This window comes from Crinia signifera, chromosome 1, assembly GCF_055691185.1.
Source record: "Crinia signifera chromosome 1, ASM5569118v1, whole genome shotgun sequence".
Classification (NCBI taxonomy): Eukaryota; Metazoa; Chordata; class Amphibia; order Anura; family Myobatrachidae; genus Crinia; species Crinia signifera.
Window position 1 is genome coordinate 319092335 of NC_139217.1, and position 15439 is coordinate 319107773.

At 45.5% G+C, this 15439-nt stretch overlaps 1 protein-coding gene across 2 annotated transcripts in view; it reads left to right on the top strand.

Annotated features, from left to right (window-relative positions):
- The first annotated feature begins 218 nt into the window (after positions 1-218).
- Positions 219-15439, top strand: part of LOC146080233 (spindle assembly abnormal protein 6 homolog) — a 101594-nt gene continuing 86373 nt past the window's right edge. For both annotated transcript variants that reach the window (XM_083187262.1, XM_083187272.1), the window contains exon 1: positions 219-850. In XM_083187262.1, the coding sequence (XP_083043388.1) occupies positions 786-850 (65 nt within the window). In that variant the 5' untranslated portion in view covers positions 219-785. The remainder of the gene's footprint in view (positions 851-15439) is intronic.

Sequence of the window (15439 nt, forward strand, 5' to 3'; positions counted from 1 at the left end):
TTGATACAAATTTCAATGCATTTGGATGCTTTTCTGCTAAAAAACGCATTCGATGCGATTTTTTCCTGTGCGATGGCCATCGTGGGAGCCGTGATACTCCACAAGTACCAACAGTTGTGAGTTAAACACTTCACCAGCATGTATTACAGCAATATAGGCGAGTGAGCCCGTTCAGCAGCATACAGTGTGCACGTTCCAACATTAGAGAATGGAGGAGCAGCAGCAGCAGCAGCAGCAGCGTTGCTAGTAGCACACAATGGTTTCCTCCGCACAGTCCCAGGCTGTATTTGCACACCTGCCCCGGGGTCACATGCAGTTGCAGAGAGTGTGGCTCACACCTCACATCTGCGGTCGGAGGCAGAGCTAGGGAATGACACAGGGAAAGCAAGAGGGCTGTGGCCGGCGGGAAGGTGGCGCGAATCCCCACGGGAGCCGCGGCTGTCTGAGAGACAGTGGAGAGAGGATGGCGCTGGGCGGAGGGGGAGGTATGAGGACACAAGGTGAGGCACCTCGCTACGGCACAAACTAAAACCAGCATGGTGCTGCTGCTGCTGCTGTGAGAGGCACGCCGCGCAGCCACATTGCACCTACTATTAGCTGCAGCAACAGGTGCCGGGGGTCCCTGGCCCCGCCTCACTCACCCCCTGCTGCAGGCTCTGCTACCACCAGGTGCTCATCGCTGCACCTCCCCGGGACCGGGAGCTGTTTCCCCAGGAGAGGTCTCACCGGGGACCGCGGGATATGTATGCGCTGCACAGGACCTTACACCCGAGAACGCCGGCACCATGACTGAAGAGCTGTTTTGTAAAGTTGTCTCCATTATCATCAAATGCCGGGACTGTGAGGACAGGTAGGTGACCGCCTCTCAGGCCGTGCCGTGGCTGACATGGTACGGGGTGCTTACTCTCCATTATAGATGAAGGATGGGGAACTACACCACATTGTTACATACAGGATATAATGCTCTTCCTACATGCTGCCGTAAGGAGTTGCACATTGTACACTGAATTCTGCAATGTGATAATAATGGTTTCTGGGTTTGTATATATTATTTAAGTGATAATATAAAAAATTGTATACAGTACCTGTCTCACCCACGTGTATCTGCACAAAAGCAGACTATTGCCCCAAGTAAATAACACACTGACTCTTACCTGGTAATAATTATTAAGACCCTTTCTCTGCATGGTATATTCAGTTTGCACTGCAGCACAAGCTGGTTACTTGCATTTTATACTTACACCTGAGATTCCAAATCACTCGCAGACTGAGATTTTGATTGGATAGCTAACCCATATGTACAGATATTTTGTCATACACAAGAGTCCTTCTTGCCCCGTATGGTGCCTGCAGCCTGATGCCACGATTTTTATGCTTCAGTACCTTTTCCTATGTAGCTGAATTTTAAGATTAAAAAGTTGTTGTGTTTTTTTGTGACAAAGGAATTGGTACAAAGTAGCACATGAAGTATTAAGGGGACTATGTAAAAACCGGACCCGGACTAAACTCCGGACAGGACATCAAAATCTGCAGTCCGGAGCTTGTAGGATCCGGTCCGGGGGGGTGTCTTGTCCGGGGGGGTCCCTGTGATAGCTATCACCAGTGACATGGGGGAGGGGAGATTACAGCCTCCGGACCGGACCGGTGGTCCGGACCGTCCGGTTTTTGCTACATGCCGGACCATACAGGGAGGCTTTATTCTACCCCTCCTCCTCTACCTGGTGACAGGTGTGACAGGCAGCCATCCCCGGACAGGACACCCCCCGGACCGGAGGCTACGAGGTCTAAAATGCAAAGTTTGATGTCTGGTCTGGCGGTCCGGGGGTTTTGTCCTGGTCCGGTTTTCACCCATACCCAGTATTAAGACATAGTTGAATAGACTGGCAAAGTCCAACTGTGTGCTATTCAACGTTATTTTGTGTGATGCGAAAATAGGTTTGACAACACTTTTGTAATGATATTGTGACATCTGTATCCTGAGCACACTATACAAGTGTTTTTTTTTTTTTTTAAAAGCTAACACTCAAAAGGGCCAAAATGACAGAGACACACTCATCTTACACAAAGGCATATAAATTGTAAAGTAGCATGCTGTAGCTAGCCACCCACATGAATGAACGGTATGCACTTGTGTGCATCTCATTCACCATTTGTACACTTTGCAGGATTGTTAAGTGTGTCTACATCAATATTAAAAAGCATTTTAAAGCTGTGAAAGTGTCCTATATAGGACCTAGTGGTAGGCAGCCATGTTGGCAACATTCAGAATGGTGAACACTTTATTATTAATGTACATATGGAGCCCCTCTCACTGTTGCAAGGACTGGCGATAGAATTGCCATCCGCCAGGCCACGCCAGCCGTCGAGAAGGGGGCACATGCATGAGACGCTTGCACACCCTGTTTCGACGGAGCTCCCTGCTGCCGTTCGCCGGTCCCCACCGCCTCCCCGCACCCCACTAACCCCGCCCATCTCCATGAAGCGAAGACGGGCAGGGTTCGCATCCCCCACTGCACAAAAACTGGGACGCATGTGCGTGTGAGATGCTCGCACGTCCCAGTCAGAAGGAGTGCCTCTCCACCAGCGATTGCCAGCATGGACATTGGCGATCTCCATTGCTGGCTGAGAGGCGCTCCATCTGTACATGCACACAGATGACTTGGTAGGACATATATATTATAAGCTCCACAGTGGAGGGGGGGGGGGAGGGGACACATGTGTGTTCTATATAAATAACTGGTAATAAATACAACAATTATGCGTGGCTACACTGAGAATACTGTGATCAGGGTTAGGGATTATGTAGTATTGTCAACATTGTGATGGCCTAATTTATATACTACCCCCTACCTAGTAGTTTTGTAGATAGTACGCAAGAAACATTTTTTCAATGGGCGGTATTCAATGTGAATACCGGCGAGGTGCAGCGAATCCTGTTTAGTATTCGCTGCACATTCGCCACGTTCCGGAGCCTCTCCGGTATTCAACGAGTCAGGGGCTCGCTGCCCCTGACCGGCGAATATGAGCTCCTGCGGCGAATGCCGCAGGGAGCCTGAGGACGGTGGCAGGCAGGGAGATGGAAGTCTCTCTGCCTGCCCCAGAGCGTATGTGGGGGGGAGGTGGGCTCCCCAGGTGCCAGGCAGCACAGGCTGCCCCCCGGGGGTGCCAGCAGGGGACCGGGTATATTCACTACACCCGATCGTGCATATGTAACGATCGGGTGCAGTGAATATATGAATATCTAATGAGCGGCTCGGCTCCGGCGCCCCCTGCTGGCTGCTGTGTAAAATAAAAATATATATATTTTTTAAAATGAATATAAATAGCATGCCCCTCCTCAAAATAAAATTCCAGATTTTTTTACACCAAATGTAAAAAACAAAACACTTTATTTTAAAAGTTCACATTCCACTTCACCATAAAAAGATAGCGATTGCTACTCGGTGAATCATGGCGAAAAAAACCTTCAAATATATTCGCCATCTGGTCATTGAATAGGGTGATTCTCCGTTTTAGTAAAAAATTCGCCAAACAGCACAAATTCGCCATAAAAACATGGCGTATCAGGCTTATTGAATACCGCCCAATGCCTTTTATGGAATATTGCTGGAGGCAGTTTGCAGTTATGATTATGGCATTTTATACTGTATGTCTGCAAAAGCTCACTTTACATTTGATTTGGGAAACCTATACATTGGTCGCTTTTGTAACACACAAAGGTTCAAATTTATTTTGTCATATTCTACCCGATCTCCCATCTAAAGAAACGGAAGTTCGCAGGGTGATATGATTGGGTTTGTCCATGCATAGCAGCAAAAACTGACCAAGCGGATGAGTGCGTCTCCATGAGCCCTCAGACGGGTGGCTTTTCATGGATTTCGGCTAGCCACCCCCAGGAGGGAGCTAGTTGAAATGCTTCTCTTGAATAGATCCATTGGGCACAAGCTAGTGCAGGGCTGGGCAACACCGGCCCTCCAGATGTTGATGAACTACACATCCCAGGATGCTTTGCATTAGTTTTGCTATGTGGCCATGCTGAAACTGACGCAAGGCATGCTGGGATGTGTAGTTCATTAACATCTGGAGGACCGGTGTTGCCCAGCCCTGAGCTAGTGGCTGCTGGCGTGAAATATTTGAAAATGGTGTACTTATATGTTAGCCGGGCGCCCGGCTACGCTACGCTGCCAACATAGCTTTGGCTACGTTATCATCGTAGCCATTGCCGGGCGGCCGCCTGCCTAATCTCTGGCATCGGGCAGGGATTGTGCGGCGGGTTGGGGCGGCCGGGCGGGGGCAAAGCCTCTATGCGGCGGGGAGCAATGGCGGCGATTTAGCGTAGTGACCTAGTGTTAACTCTAGGAGTGACACCGGGCAGGGTGCTGGGGGGCGGACCGGGCACGCCGACGTCATGAAGGGGGCGGACCGGGCACGCCGACGTCATGAAGGGGGCGTGCCCGGGCAGCCGACGTCATGAAGGGGGCGTGCCCGGGCCACCGACGTCATGAAGGGGGTGTGTCCTGGCCGCCACCGTAATGAAAGAGGCGTGCTTGGGCCGCCATTGTCATCAAAGGGGGCGGGCCCGGCCGCCACAGTCATCAAAGGGGGCGGGCCCGGCCCCTCCGAAGCCACTGTGCTGCCGGGGAAGCGTCAGGCATCGCCGTTAACGGCGACGCTGGGCTTCCCCGTGAGGCTGTTTTAGCGGGGCGCTGCGAGACGGGCAGGGCGCCTTTTGCCCTTTAAAAATCAGGCAGGGCGCAGCGCCCCGCTAAAACAGCCTAGCGGGAACACTATTGACCTCTGGGGGAGCTTCACATGGTTTCCCAGCTCCCCCAGCGGCACTACGCTTATAGCGTACATGCTGGACTGTCATGGCGGCCGGGACTGCGGGGAGCCGAGTGCCGTAGCCGCCGGGATGGTAAGTATCATGCGCACACACACTACACACGCACTTACACAATCATATGCCCACTATCCAATTCATAACCCCAGTGTCCACGTGGGCGTGGAGTTTATTTTAGAAAGTGTGGTGAGCCACCGAGCCCGAAGCGTGGCGAGCAGACTCGTATGTGCGTCCCCTCGCGGGGCTCGCTGCGCTCGCCACACTTTCTAGAATTAACTCCACGACCCCACACTGGGGTTATGATGTGGATAGTGGGCATATGATCCTTTGTGTTAGCAGGGCTCCAGTTACGTCATTTGCGTAAGATACGTAGTTTACGTAGCCAGCATAGTGGTGTATTGGTATTCTCAATCCACAACTACGTAACGGGCGCCCAACTAACGTATAAGTACCGAAAATGGCACAAAATGTTGGTTGTGACGTATTGTTCCCATCAGTTACTGTTACTAGCTACTTGTATTATCTACCAACTACTGTTTGATATTGGGGCTTTGGGGCTTAAGTAGAGTTTTATGCAAGTCCGTTGTGAAGACTGATGGTACAAATTTTAGTAGTACGCATTCTTTGTATGGGGCACTTGGTTCTATGCATCTGTCACTTGAGGCTGAATGGGTGTACCTGTATAGCAGTGGGGAATTTACGTGTAGACTAATGGTGTGTACACACTTGGCCGATTCCTTTGCGTTTCGATGCCGATTCAATGTCTGTGCAATTTTTGCTATTCGATTTTTGCTACTTCATGTGAGATTTTCACTTTCTGCCTGAGATGTCCCTGATCCAAACAGTAAACAGTGGCTATATGCAGGTTAATACATATATGGTGCACCCCTTGATGTTTTAAAAACAAAACTGCCCCCCTTGAAGTAAATATATTAAAAGTTCCACTTTCAATGGTGGTGCAGTGGAATAATAAAGGCTCCCCTTTCATTGGTGGTGCAGTGGATTAAGGAAATTTACTTACCAGGTTCTCAGAAGTCTTCACACGTTGTCCCAGGATCTATGCTGATTGCAGGCTGCTTTTTCTTTCCCAGGCTGAAGAAAAGAAGGGCGGGGATGGGAGTGGCTGAGCCCGGGAAATCGCATAGGTAGTGTAGATTGTACAGATTGCATGCCAGAATACAGGCATGCAATCTGTACAATCTACACTATATAGTCTTGCCTGTCCTGTCTATCTCAGTTTAGATTTCTGCTGACAACGGGAGCACGCATCGGGATCACAAGGGTTAAAACCATTGCGATCTGCATGCGATTCTGACCTATATATTCAGAATCGCATGGAGATTGTACAAGTGTGTACATACCATAAGTTTAGTGAGGCTGTGTGCATAGAATTTCAGCTATGCAGATTTGCAGAGATAGGTTTGATTTGAGAAGCATCTCTTGTAACAGGGATAGGGCTTGTACAAGTTTACTCTATGAAATAAAGGGCCTGATTCAGGTTGGCTCAGTAAGCTGTGAACATCGCAGCTTACCGAGTGCCTGAGATGCCGCAGGTCCGAACACCTGCCACCGCCGATTCTTCGGCATCCCCTCCCATGTGCTGAAGGTAAAATCATTTGATGGTTACTGACCATCAAATGATTTCTCCTGCCTTTGTGAATAGAAGTCAGTGAAAACTGACTTTTATTTGTGTGCACCTGGACGAAGAAGGGGCGGGAGGCTGATGTACTGTGACGTCAGTCACCCGCCCCCCCCCCCCCCCAGCAGGCATCGGCCCATCCGTGTACCCATGGTAATGCCCATAAAATGCTGGGCGTTCCCATGTATGAGCCCCATTCTCACCACAATCTGCCCCTGGCTCCTCCCCCCACTACGAAGGGCCCAACTAGTGTGTAGCTCGCAGAGGCTGTTCGTTACCGGGGACTGCACATGCGTAAATATTTGCTTGCACATGCGCAGACCACTAAACGTCGGAACAGGGCCCGAATTTGCTCCGCTCCGAATGAACACCAGTTAAGCCGCATATGGTCTTGTTTATATGTGCAGCTTGGAATATATTGGTAAGCATCTGTATTTAGCTCTGTGTAGTATCTGTTTAATTGCAGCTAACAGGTGTGCCACTCTGAATGGGGACAGCTTTTGATGGGCACCTCTGATCTAAGGGGCCCGAGCATGGCTCTGGAGGCAGTGATGTTGTACTCGATATTGTGTTCCCCCCAGGCCCTTTGCAGTCTGTTCTGTGCCCTCAGCTGTATGTTCTACGCTCCTGGCAACCTGCTCTCTACGAACCGGCCACTCCTTTATCTGCTCTGCCACAGTGATCTCACTACCAGCAAAGTCCCGTTGTCGACTGCCCCCATGGAGCTTCTGTGTGGTGGAGTGCAGGCTTCTTCCATCCCTCTGGTCACCAACCAATTAGATTTTGTGTACCGGCAGCCATGGTGATTGGCTACTGGGCTGCGAGCTCCGATTTGATCACCAGCCAGCACCATATCCAAAAGGGCTGCCGTAAGAGTGGGAGAAGCCTGTGCTCCACTCCTCTCCCTTCAGTGACCAGCGGCAGAGCCTGGCCCGTGCTGTGAGTGAGCGCTACAGGGGGCATTATGTGTAAGCAGGGGGTTTCACAACAGAAATTTCAGTGTACAGGGCCCCAAGATTTCTGTTGCTGGCCCTGATTGCAGGACATGCTGAATTTGGGGTGACAGGTGTGAATGTTTACCATAAATATCTCTTCTAGCAAAGGTACAGCTAATTCCATTGGGTTTACAAGCCTATTCTGATAACTGTGCCATGACTGACTTTGCATTCTGAATTCAGTGTTTAAATTGTCATTATTATCTGGGCTTGGCACTTCTAATTGCTTTTGCTACAGTTTTTTGTCCTTGATGCCTAATCTGCAATTTTAACATTGAAACTTAACACACAATTAGGTGTGCGCACTCATGAAATGAGGATGGCTGAAATTCTAGAATCCTAGAAAAATAAAATGAACATAAAAATATACTTAAACATTCCTCAATTAACATTAACTGCTTGCTAACTGGCCACAATGCTTCCAAGTTTCCCCATCAACCTAAGGAATGCATTGTATGCCACGCTTTCCTTGTGAAGTGAAGAGCGTGGCAAAGAAAGCCAGTCTTTTGATTTTAGTTAGTTGATGTGACACTTTGGGGGGTATTCAGTTATTTCCAGCTCTATTTGTTTTTCATGAAAGAATCAAGGCTGATGGGTCTGGTTATCAGGGATTCAGCTATGTGTGCCTCAAACATGCAACAAAAATCCCTAATAACTGCCAAAACAAATAAAACCGCTGAAGAGGGTTACAATTTGCTGTGGTAAGTCTCCGTGTCTAATTGAATCCCTTTATCTGGTTGCTGTTAAGCTGTGTACACATGGAGCAATATGTTGCTAGCAATATATTGCTCAGCAATCATATTGCTCAGTGTCCCAAAGATGGTTGCTGATGAAAATGTCACACTGCTGGGAGAAGAGGCTGGGGAAGTCGCTGGTCGGTGGAGCATTCTCCTCCGACCAGCGACCTTTAGGGAGCTGAAAACAGGTGCACGCACCCGGCGATCTGTCGCCGGTGCACACTCCAATCGCTGGCAATATGGTCGGTCAGCGACCACATTGCCAGCAATTTCAGCCCGTGTGTACATACCTTTTAATTTGATTGTTTTAGCTATAGCATACGGTAACTGATTTTATTTAGAAATGTTTGTAATATTTTTTATTTTATGAAGTTCTACAACTAACTAAGCCAGTGGTCAGGGAACAGGGGTAAATTACCCCAAATGGGGTCAAAATGAAATTCCTGGGGCTAATGGACGGTTGCGTTGCAGAGACACAGCCAGGCCTGCATATGAATCTATATGCTTACCCGACTGTGTCTCAGCAGTGCGACCGTCCATTACCCCCAGGAATCATTTCATTGCATATAGAATCTATATATAGATTCTATATGCATGCCCGACTGTGTGTATTTTACAGTACTGTAGTGTACAAGGACCTGACGCACTGCAGTGCATCAGGCCCTTGTATATAACACGCTTCCCTGCGTGATGCCCCGGGCCTCGCCTCCAAGACCACCCGCTTCTTCAGTAGAGTCGACTAGTTGCTGCCCCATCTCTGCAGCGCACAGTCTGTACTGCCGCTGCGGTGCCAAATTTGCCTAGTTAAAGGCTACGGTCGAGGTATACCCATCTCTAGTTTAGGGAAAAACATTGCACAGACTGTCACTACATCATCTTTAAATACTGACACTAATAGTTTCCTGGACGTCACATTATCAATGGCTATACCACACACAGCCTGGCAGCCATTGATGATGATTATGATGATGATTACAAATTTTGTACCACACAGTCATACATGGTAATAATCATTATCAATGGCTGCCATGCTGTGTACCGTACTAGTAGGATATATCATCAATTTCTGGGGGTACAGTGTGTATTGCAATTATATAATTTCCTTCAAATTAAGAGTGAACATCGGTGTATATAAAAATATTTTGGGGTTAAACGGTAAAAAACTTCCCTGAACTAAGCAAATCTAACAGTCCAAATATTCTTATTTAAAACAATTCCATATGGCATAACAACATTGTCTAACTTATGTATACTCAAGTGTACATTATGTAGCAATATATTTATATGTGAGGAATACTGAGATTTGAAACCAATTTATTGAAAGAGAATTTAATTTTGAGACCTTGGTATGATTGCTATACCCTCCGCCACTTTAACGTACCCAAACATTTAATATACATAAAGAAGGCAAACCAGTTAGATTCATAAATTAATTCCCTTTTTCTGTTCTACACACATTATATGAATTTCAAACGTTTTTGCTGTTTGTTTTAATATATTCAATATATATAATGTAGTCAAATATTTTAAATTGATACATTATACAGTATTTGACTTTGGTTCAGTGTGCCAAATGTAGACTCTCTTCTACTTAATTATCTGCAATGATGGTCACATTCAGAAAGTGCCAGGTTCAATTGTTTGCACTGCTGGTAACCACTAGAGGGCACCTAACATGTAGCTCTGTTCTGGTGCATAAAGCTGACTCCCTGTGGTGGTGAACTGAAGGCCTTCCTTTAAAAGAATGCCATTTTAAAAATCTTGTTTACACACCCTGAGAAGCCTCCGCTTTTGCAAGCCACTTCTTAATTAATTTACAATTTTAATCAAGGTTTAGAAGCTGTCATTTTTTATCTTTTCTAGTATTTTGGGCAGTATTTAATTATTTTTTCCACTGGCAGCCTCTAGATCAGGCATTCCCAACCACAGTCCTCAAGGCACACCAACACTGCAGATTTTGTATATTTCCATGCTTGAGCACAGGTGACTTAATTAAACCATCTGTGCTGAAGCCTGGATATCACTAAAACCTGCACTGTTGGTGTGCCTTGAGGACCGTGGTTGGGAATGCCTGCTCCTAGATGATGCCAGTCAGATGTATTGAAATGCTGCTTCATTCAGGAGTAATGGGGTTGAAAAGTCTCCAGTTGAAACAGTGCTGAAACAAACTTTTCTCTCACTCATGGTTAGTGGTTGGGTGAAGCCATATATTGTCAAACAACTATGTTTACTCTTTTTAAATCGTAATGACAGAAACTACCCAAATGACCATGATCAAACGTTTACATACCCCATTTCTTAATACCGTGTATTGCCCGCTTTAACATCAATGACAGCTTGAAGTCTTTTGTGGTAGTTGTGGATGAGGCTTTTTATTTTATTATGGTAAAGCTGCCCATTCTTCTTGGCAAAAAAGCCTCCAGTTCCTGTAAATTCTTGGGCTGTTTTGCATGAACTGCACGTTTGAGATCTCCCCAAAGTGGCTCAATGATGTTGAGGTCAGGAGACTGAGATGGCCACTCCAGAACCTTCACTTTATTCTGCTGTAGCCAATGACTGGTCGACTTGGCCTTGTGTTTTGGATCATTGTCGTGTTGGAACATCCAAGTATGTCTCATGCACAGCTTCCGTGCTGATGAGTGCAAATTTTCCTCCAGTATTTTCTGATAACATGCTGCATTCATTTTGCCATAAATTTTGATCAAGTTTCCAGTGCCTTTGTAGCTCAAACATCAGTGATCCACCTCCATGTTTCACAGTAGTAATTGTGTACCTTTCATCATAGGCCTTGTTGTCTCCTCTCCAGATGTAATGTTTATGGTTGTAGTCAAAAAGTAAAATTTTGGTCTCATCACTCCAAATGACTTTGTTCCAGAAGTTTTGAGGTTTGTCTTTGTGCTGTTTGGAGTATTGCAAGCGGGCTGCTTTTGTGGCATTTGTGTAGTAATGCCTTTCTTCTGGCGACTCGACCATGCAGCCTATTTTCCTGGCAGCTGTAGCTGATATTTTTTTTGTTCTACCCTCTACCTGATGGGGATTTGGTTTCCACAGAATCCCTCATTTTCCACTTCTTAATTTAGAGCTTGAACACTGCTGATTGGCATTCTCAATGGCTTGGATGTCTTTTTATATTAGTTTCCTTTTTTATATAGTTCAATTACCTTTTACCCTTTGACAATTCTTTTGCTTTCCCCATGACTCAGAATCCAGACATGTCAGTGCAGCACTGGATGAAAGATGCAAGGGTCTTTCAGGAGACCAGAAACTTTCTTACCTGATTACAAGCAAACAGATCACAGGTGAGGATGGTTACCTTTAGTAGCCATTCAAACCTGTTTGTGTCAATTTTTGTGTATGTTATCAGGCCAAAACCTCCAGTGTGGTCTGTGTATCAGCACTGATATGTAAACCAGACCTGTGCTAGAAATACCACCGCAGACAGCGACACCCCAGACAGGGAACAGGAACTGCATGGGTTTTAAAAGATGGCGGGTGCTACAATGAACACTAATGCTGCAAATGAGTACAGCAAGTCTATCATCCGTTTCCAGATGTGGGTGGTCTGTCTCAGAATTGCAAAAGGCATGATATGGAAGTTCAGTTGAACCGATCCATTCCAGAATGAGTCTAGATCACAGACTAGCTTGGATTGTGAATATGGAATGATGGGGACAATTCAGACCTAATCCATGCTGGGCGAATTAGCAGCATCCACCAATCAGGTAGGCACCACCCCGCTAGAGTGAAATCCCACCTGATGAAGAAATTGCAGCATTATCTAGTGTTGAATCAGGAGAAGTTCTGGAAGTGTTTCATCTGGAGTTGGTAGATGTTCTACTTAAAAGCATTTACAAGTCCATGAATTATGGTTACCCAAGTTGCTGTTTGAGGCTAGATCTAAGAATAATAGGTTCTTTTCAGTGCATAAAATCATGAAAGACGCATGCAATGAGTGGCAAAATTAAAATTCCTGGCTAATCTTAGAGTGACCCGTATGTACCCCATTGTAGAGGCATTCCTTGGCTGTTGTAGCAGAGGTGACAATGAAGACTATTGTACCTATTGAAGATTGTGCTGTTTTAAGGGATTCTATGGCTAAGAAAACGGAAGGTAAAGGTGCCCACAGACGCATCAATTATCGAATGCGTTTTGTACTTTTTAAGCACAAATTGATCTTATGTACAATTATTGGATGGTGTTTATGTTCCCTGGAGCCCGATATTGTATGTCTAAAAAAGTACGTGCTGCACGTACGTTTTAGACTACATCTGAAATTTAACATTACAAACATGGGTTCATCACATGCATCCAAGTGCACATCTCATAGCAAGCTGGAAGAAAAATTGTATAGAACCATTGTACAGTCAAAAACGCATAGCACAGTACAATCGTAGCATCTGTGGGCACCTTAACTCTAAAGAAAGTAAATAGATCATCTTCTGTATCACTCAAATCTTATGTTGCTATTCCCTCAGTTTCCTGCGTGCTTTGGCTATGTTGTTCTAATTTACAAAATTATTTACAGGAGTCTACAAAGATTGTATAAAGAAGACATTGGTAATGATTCAAAGGGCTATCGATTTTTATATTTGTGAAACTTCTATAGGCAACAATTTAGACAGGCGGAGTCATACAGACCTCATAGGGATAGATATGGCTATAATACATCACGTCAGTACTTTCCCCATTGGCAGAGCAGAGTAAATCAGAGAAAAAAAAAATGAACTGCAGTGAGATTGAAAAAGTAATCGGCTTTGGAGCAGTATAAATAGTTTCCATAGTTAAAAGGTTTTTATTTCCCCTTTTTCCTGGTGAAAAATACCTGAGGGGAATTCATGATAATATTAGATCTCAGTTATCAGGGATCTAAACGGTCATTCTGAAACAATAATTTCACATGGAAACTATGAAGACTCTTGTAATTAGGGTGGCCAATCCAGGGATCGGGAACCCTGGGATTTGGCCCCCAAAATGCCGGGGAACTCCAATCCCGGGATTTCATAATTACACTGAGCATGCAGCCCGCCCAGCAGCGGAACAGCATACACCAGGTGACCAGCCCGAGCTCCACCAGCCCGGCTTGCCCACCCGCCTGGCTCCACCACCTGGCCACACCATGACACCATTTGTAAGTAAATATGTGGGGTGGCCAAGGCGGGTTTTTTTATTAGGGAAGCCAATCCCGGGATACCCAGGATTGGGCATTTTTCAATCCAATTGGCATCTCTACTTGTAATAGATGTAAAGAGAGGAGATTTCTCGTAAACCTAAAGGATGCTTTTTTTCATATACCTTTCAACAAGGGCAACAAAGTATCTAAGGGTACTTGTGGGGGGGGGGGGGGGGGGCTTTTCCTCTTTAGTTCACTTCCCTTTGGTCTGGCATCCTTCCAAAGCATGGTCACAAAAGTTTTATTCTTTTTTAACTTTGACGGTCTGGATGATCTGCTTATCGCAGGGGGCCCAGAATTTTTTTTAAAGAAAGCCTTCAGTGACATGGCTGGCTGATCAATTGGGGAAAAAGTCAACAAAAAACAGCTCAAAAGCTTTTGTTCCTATATATATTGACACAGTAGATTATATGATTGTACTTGTAAAGAAAGTTTTTCACTTTTTTTGAGCCGACTTGTACCAACAGGCAGTATTTCACATCCTACCATCCACTAGGGAATGGAGGGAGAATATAATGGTGGGCAAAGTGCAGCTAGGCACAGTGTACGAAGCATGGCAAGCGCAGTGGTACACTGATACCGTGTCCATGTTGAAAATGTGGGGAAAAAAAGTATGTCAACGTTTTGACTGTTCACCTTCCCATTGTTGGCCTAATGCTTGTGTCAACCTTCTGGCCCTGTCAACCTTAGCCATGTCGACCTATCTAATGTGTTGACCTAAGCCCTGCCAACATTTAGTGATCAATCTAATGTTTGTTGACCTTTGTGCAGTCGACCCTTTGAGCCATACCCATTGATGTAGCCCCAATTCATGGTATTGGCAATGGATGAAAGTTCCGTGGGATAGGGAGCACATGGTTACAAAACAGTAATCAAGGGCTAAGGGCTCCTCAGGAAAGACAACTCTCTTCAAATCAAGAAGAGCAGTGTCGATGGCTAAAACATTTCAAGACCTGCTAAAGGGAAGTCAATATGAGTGTGTTTCCAGACCAGGAAGTTCCTGGAGCGGCTCCAGGGGGATCGGCTGGCCATACACTACTGTGAGAAGTCAGAGTAGTGTTTGGTCATCTTCAGACATTGACGATTGTCCCATTTGAATTGTTGGAATTAATTGATCAATCTACTGACTCTGAAGTTAGAGTTGGCGAACTACAAGCTTTATGGGCAGAAGAACCATATCTGAGGATTTTAACGAGACAGTCAGAAATGTGTTGACTTTTTTAAAATATTAATAGAGATTGTTTTGTCATAATTTTGTTCTCACCCGATGAAAAAAAAAAAAAAAAAAAGGAAAATCGACATACATTGGATCTGGTGTATACTATAGCTATCTATTTGGAGTGCCCAAGAGGAGTAAGAAGGGTTAAGTAATTATTTTTGTCATAGGGGCATGAAAATGTTACGCACCTACAAAGCAATCTATCGTGAGATAAATTAAGGTAGTGATTAGGTTTGTGTGCAAGAAGAATGAATGAAAAGTTCCAGAAAATATCAAGGTGCACCTGAAAAGGACAGGAATGCACAGGAATAAATTAAAGATATTTGTGCAGCTGCCACATGTTCATAAGTTCATTCCTTTTCCAAACATTTTACTTTGGACCTTGCTAATATCCGCTTTGGAAGCCTGGTTCTTTACATTGTACTTTAAGTATTGGCAGGTAGTGTTTAATCAAAAAATATATATAAAAACATTGAATACTGCACTAGGGTTAAACCCATGAAACATTGTCATACTTTTGCTATGCCATTACATTACATCCTGTCATAATGACAGTTACACAGTATGGCACACACTGTAATGCCTCTTAATGCCACACACCATAATGCCCATTACACATGATGGCACACACCAAATGTTCCCCCGATGCATGTCAGCATGGTGGGGTCAGCGTAAAGGCACACAGTGCCACACACAAAAAAAAAAGGGTGCATTGAGGTTTTAAAAATGGGCAGTGTGCGGCACCCTGCAAAAGAAGCTCAGAGGGAACATTAGGCAGGTATACGGTCGTTAAGATAAGATCGACACCGTAAAGGTCAACATACATTGGGTCAACCTCT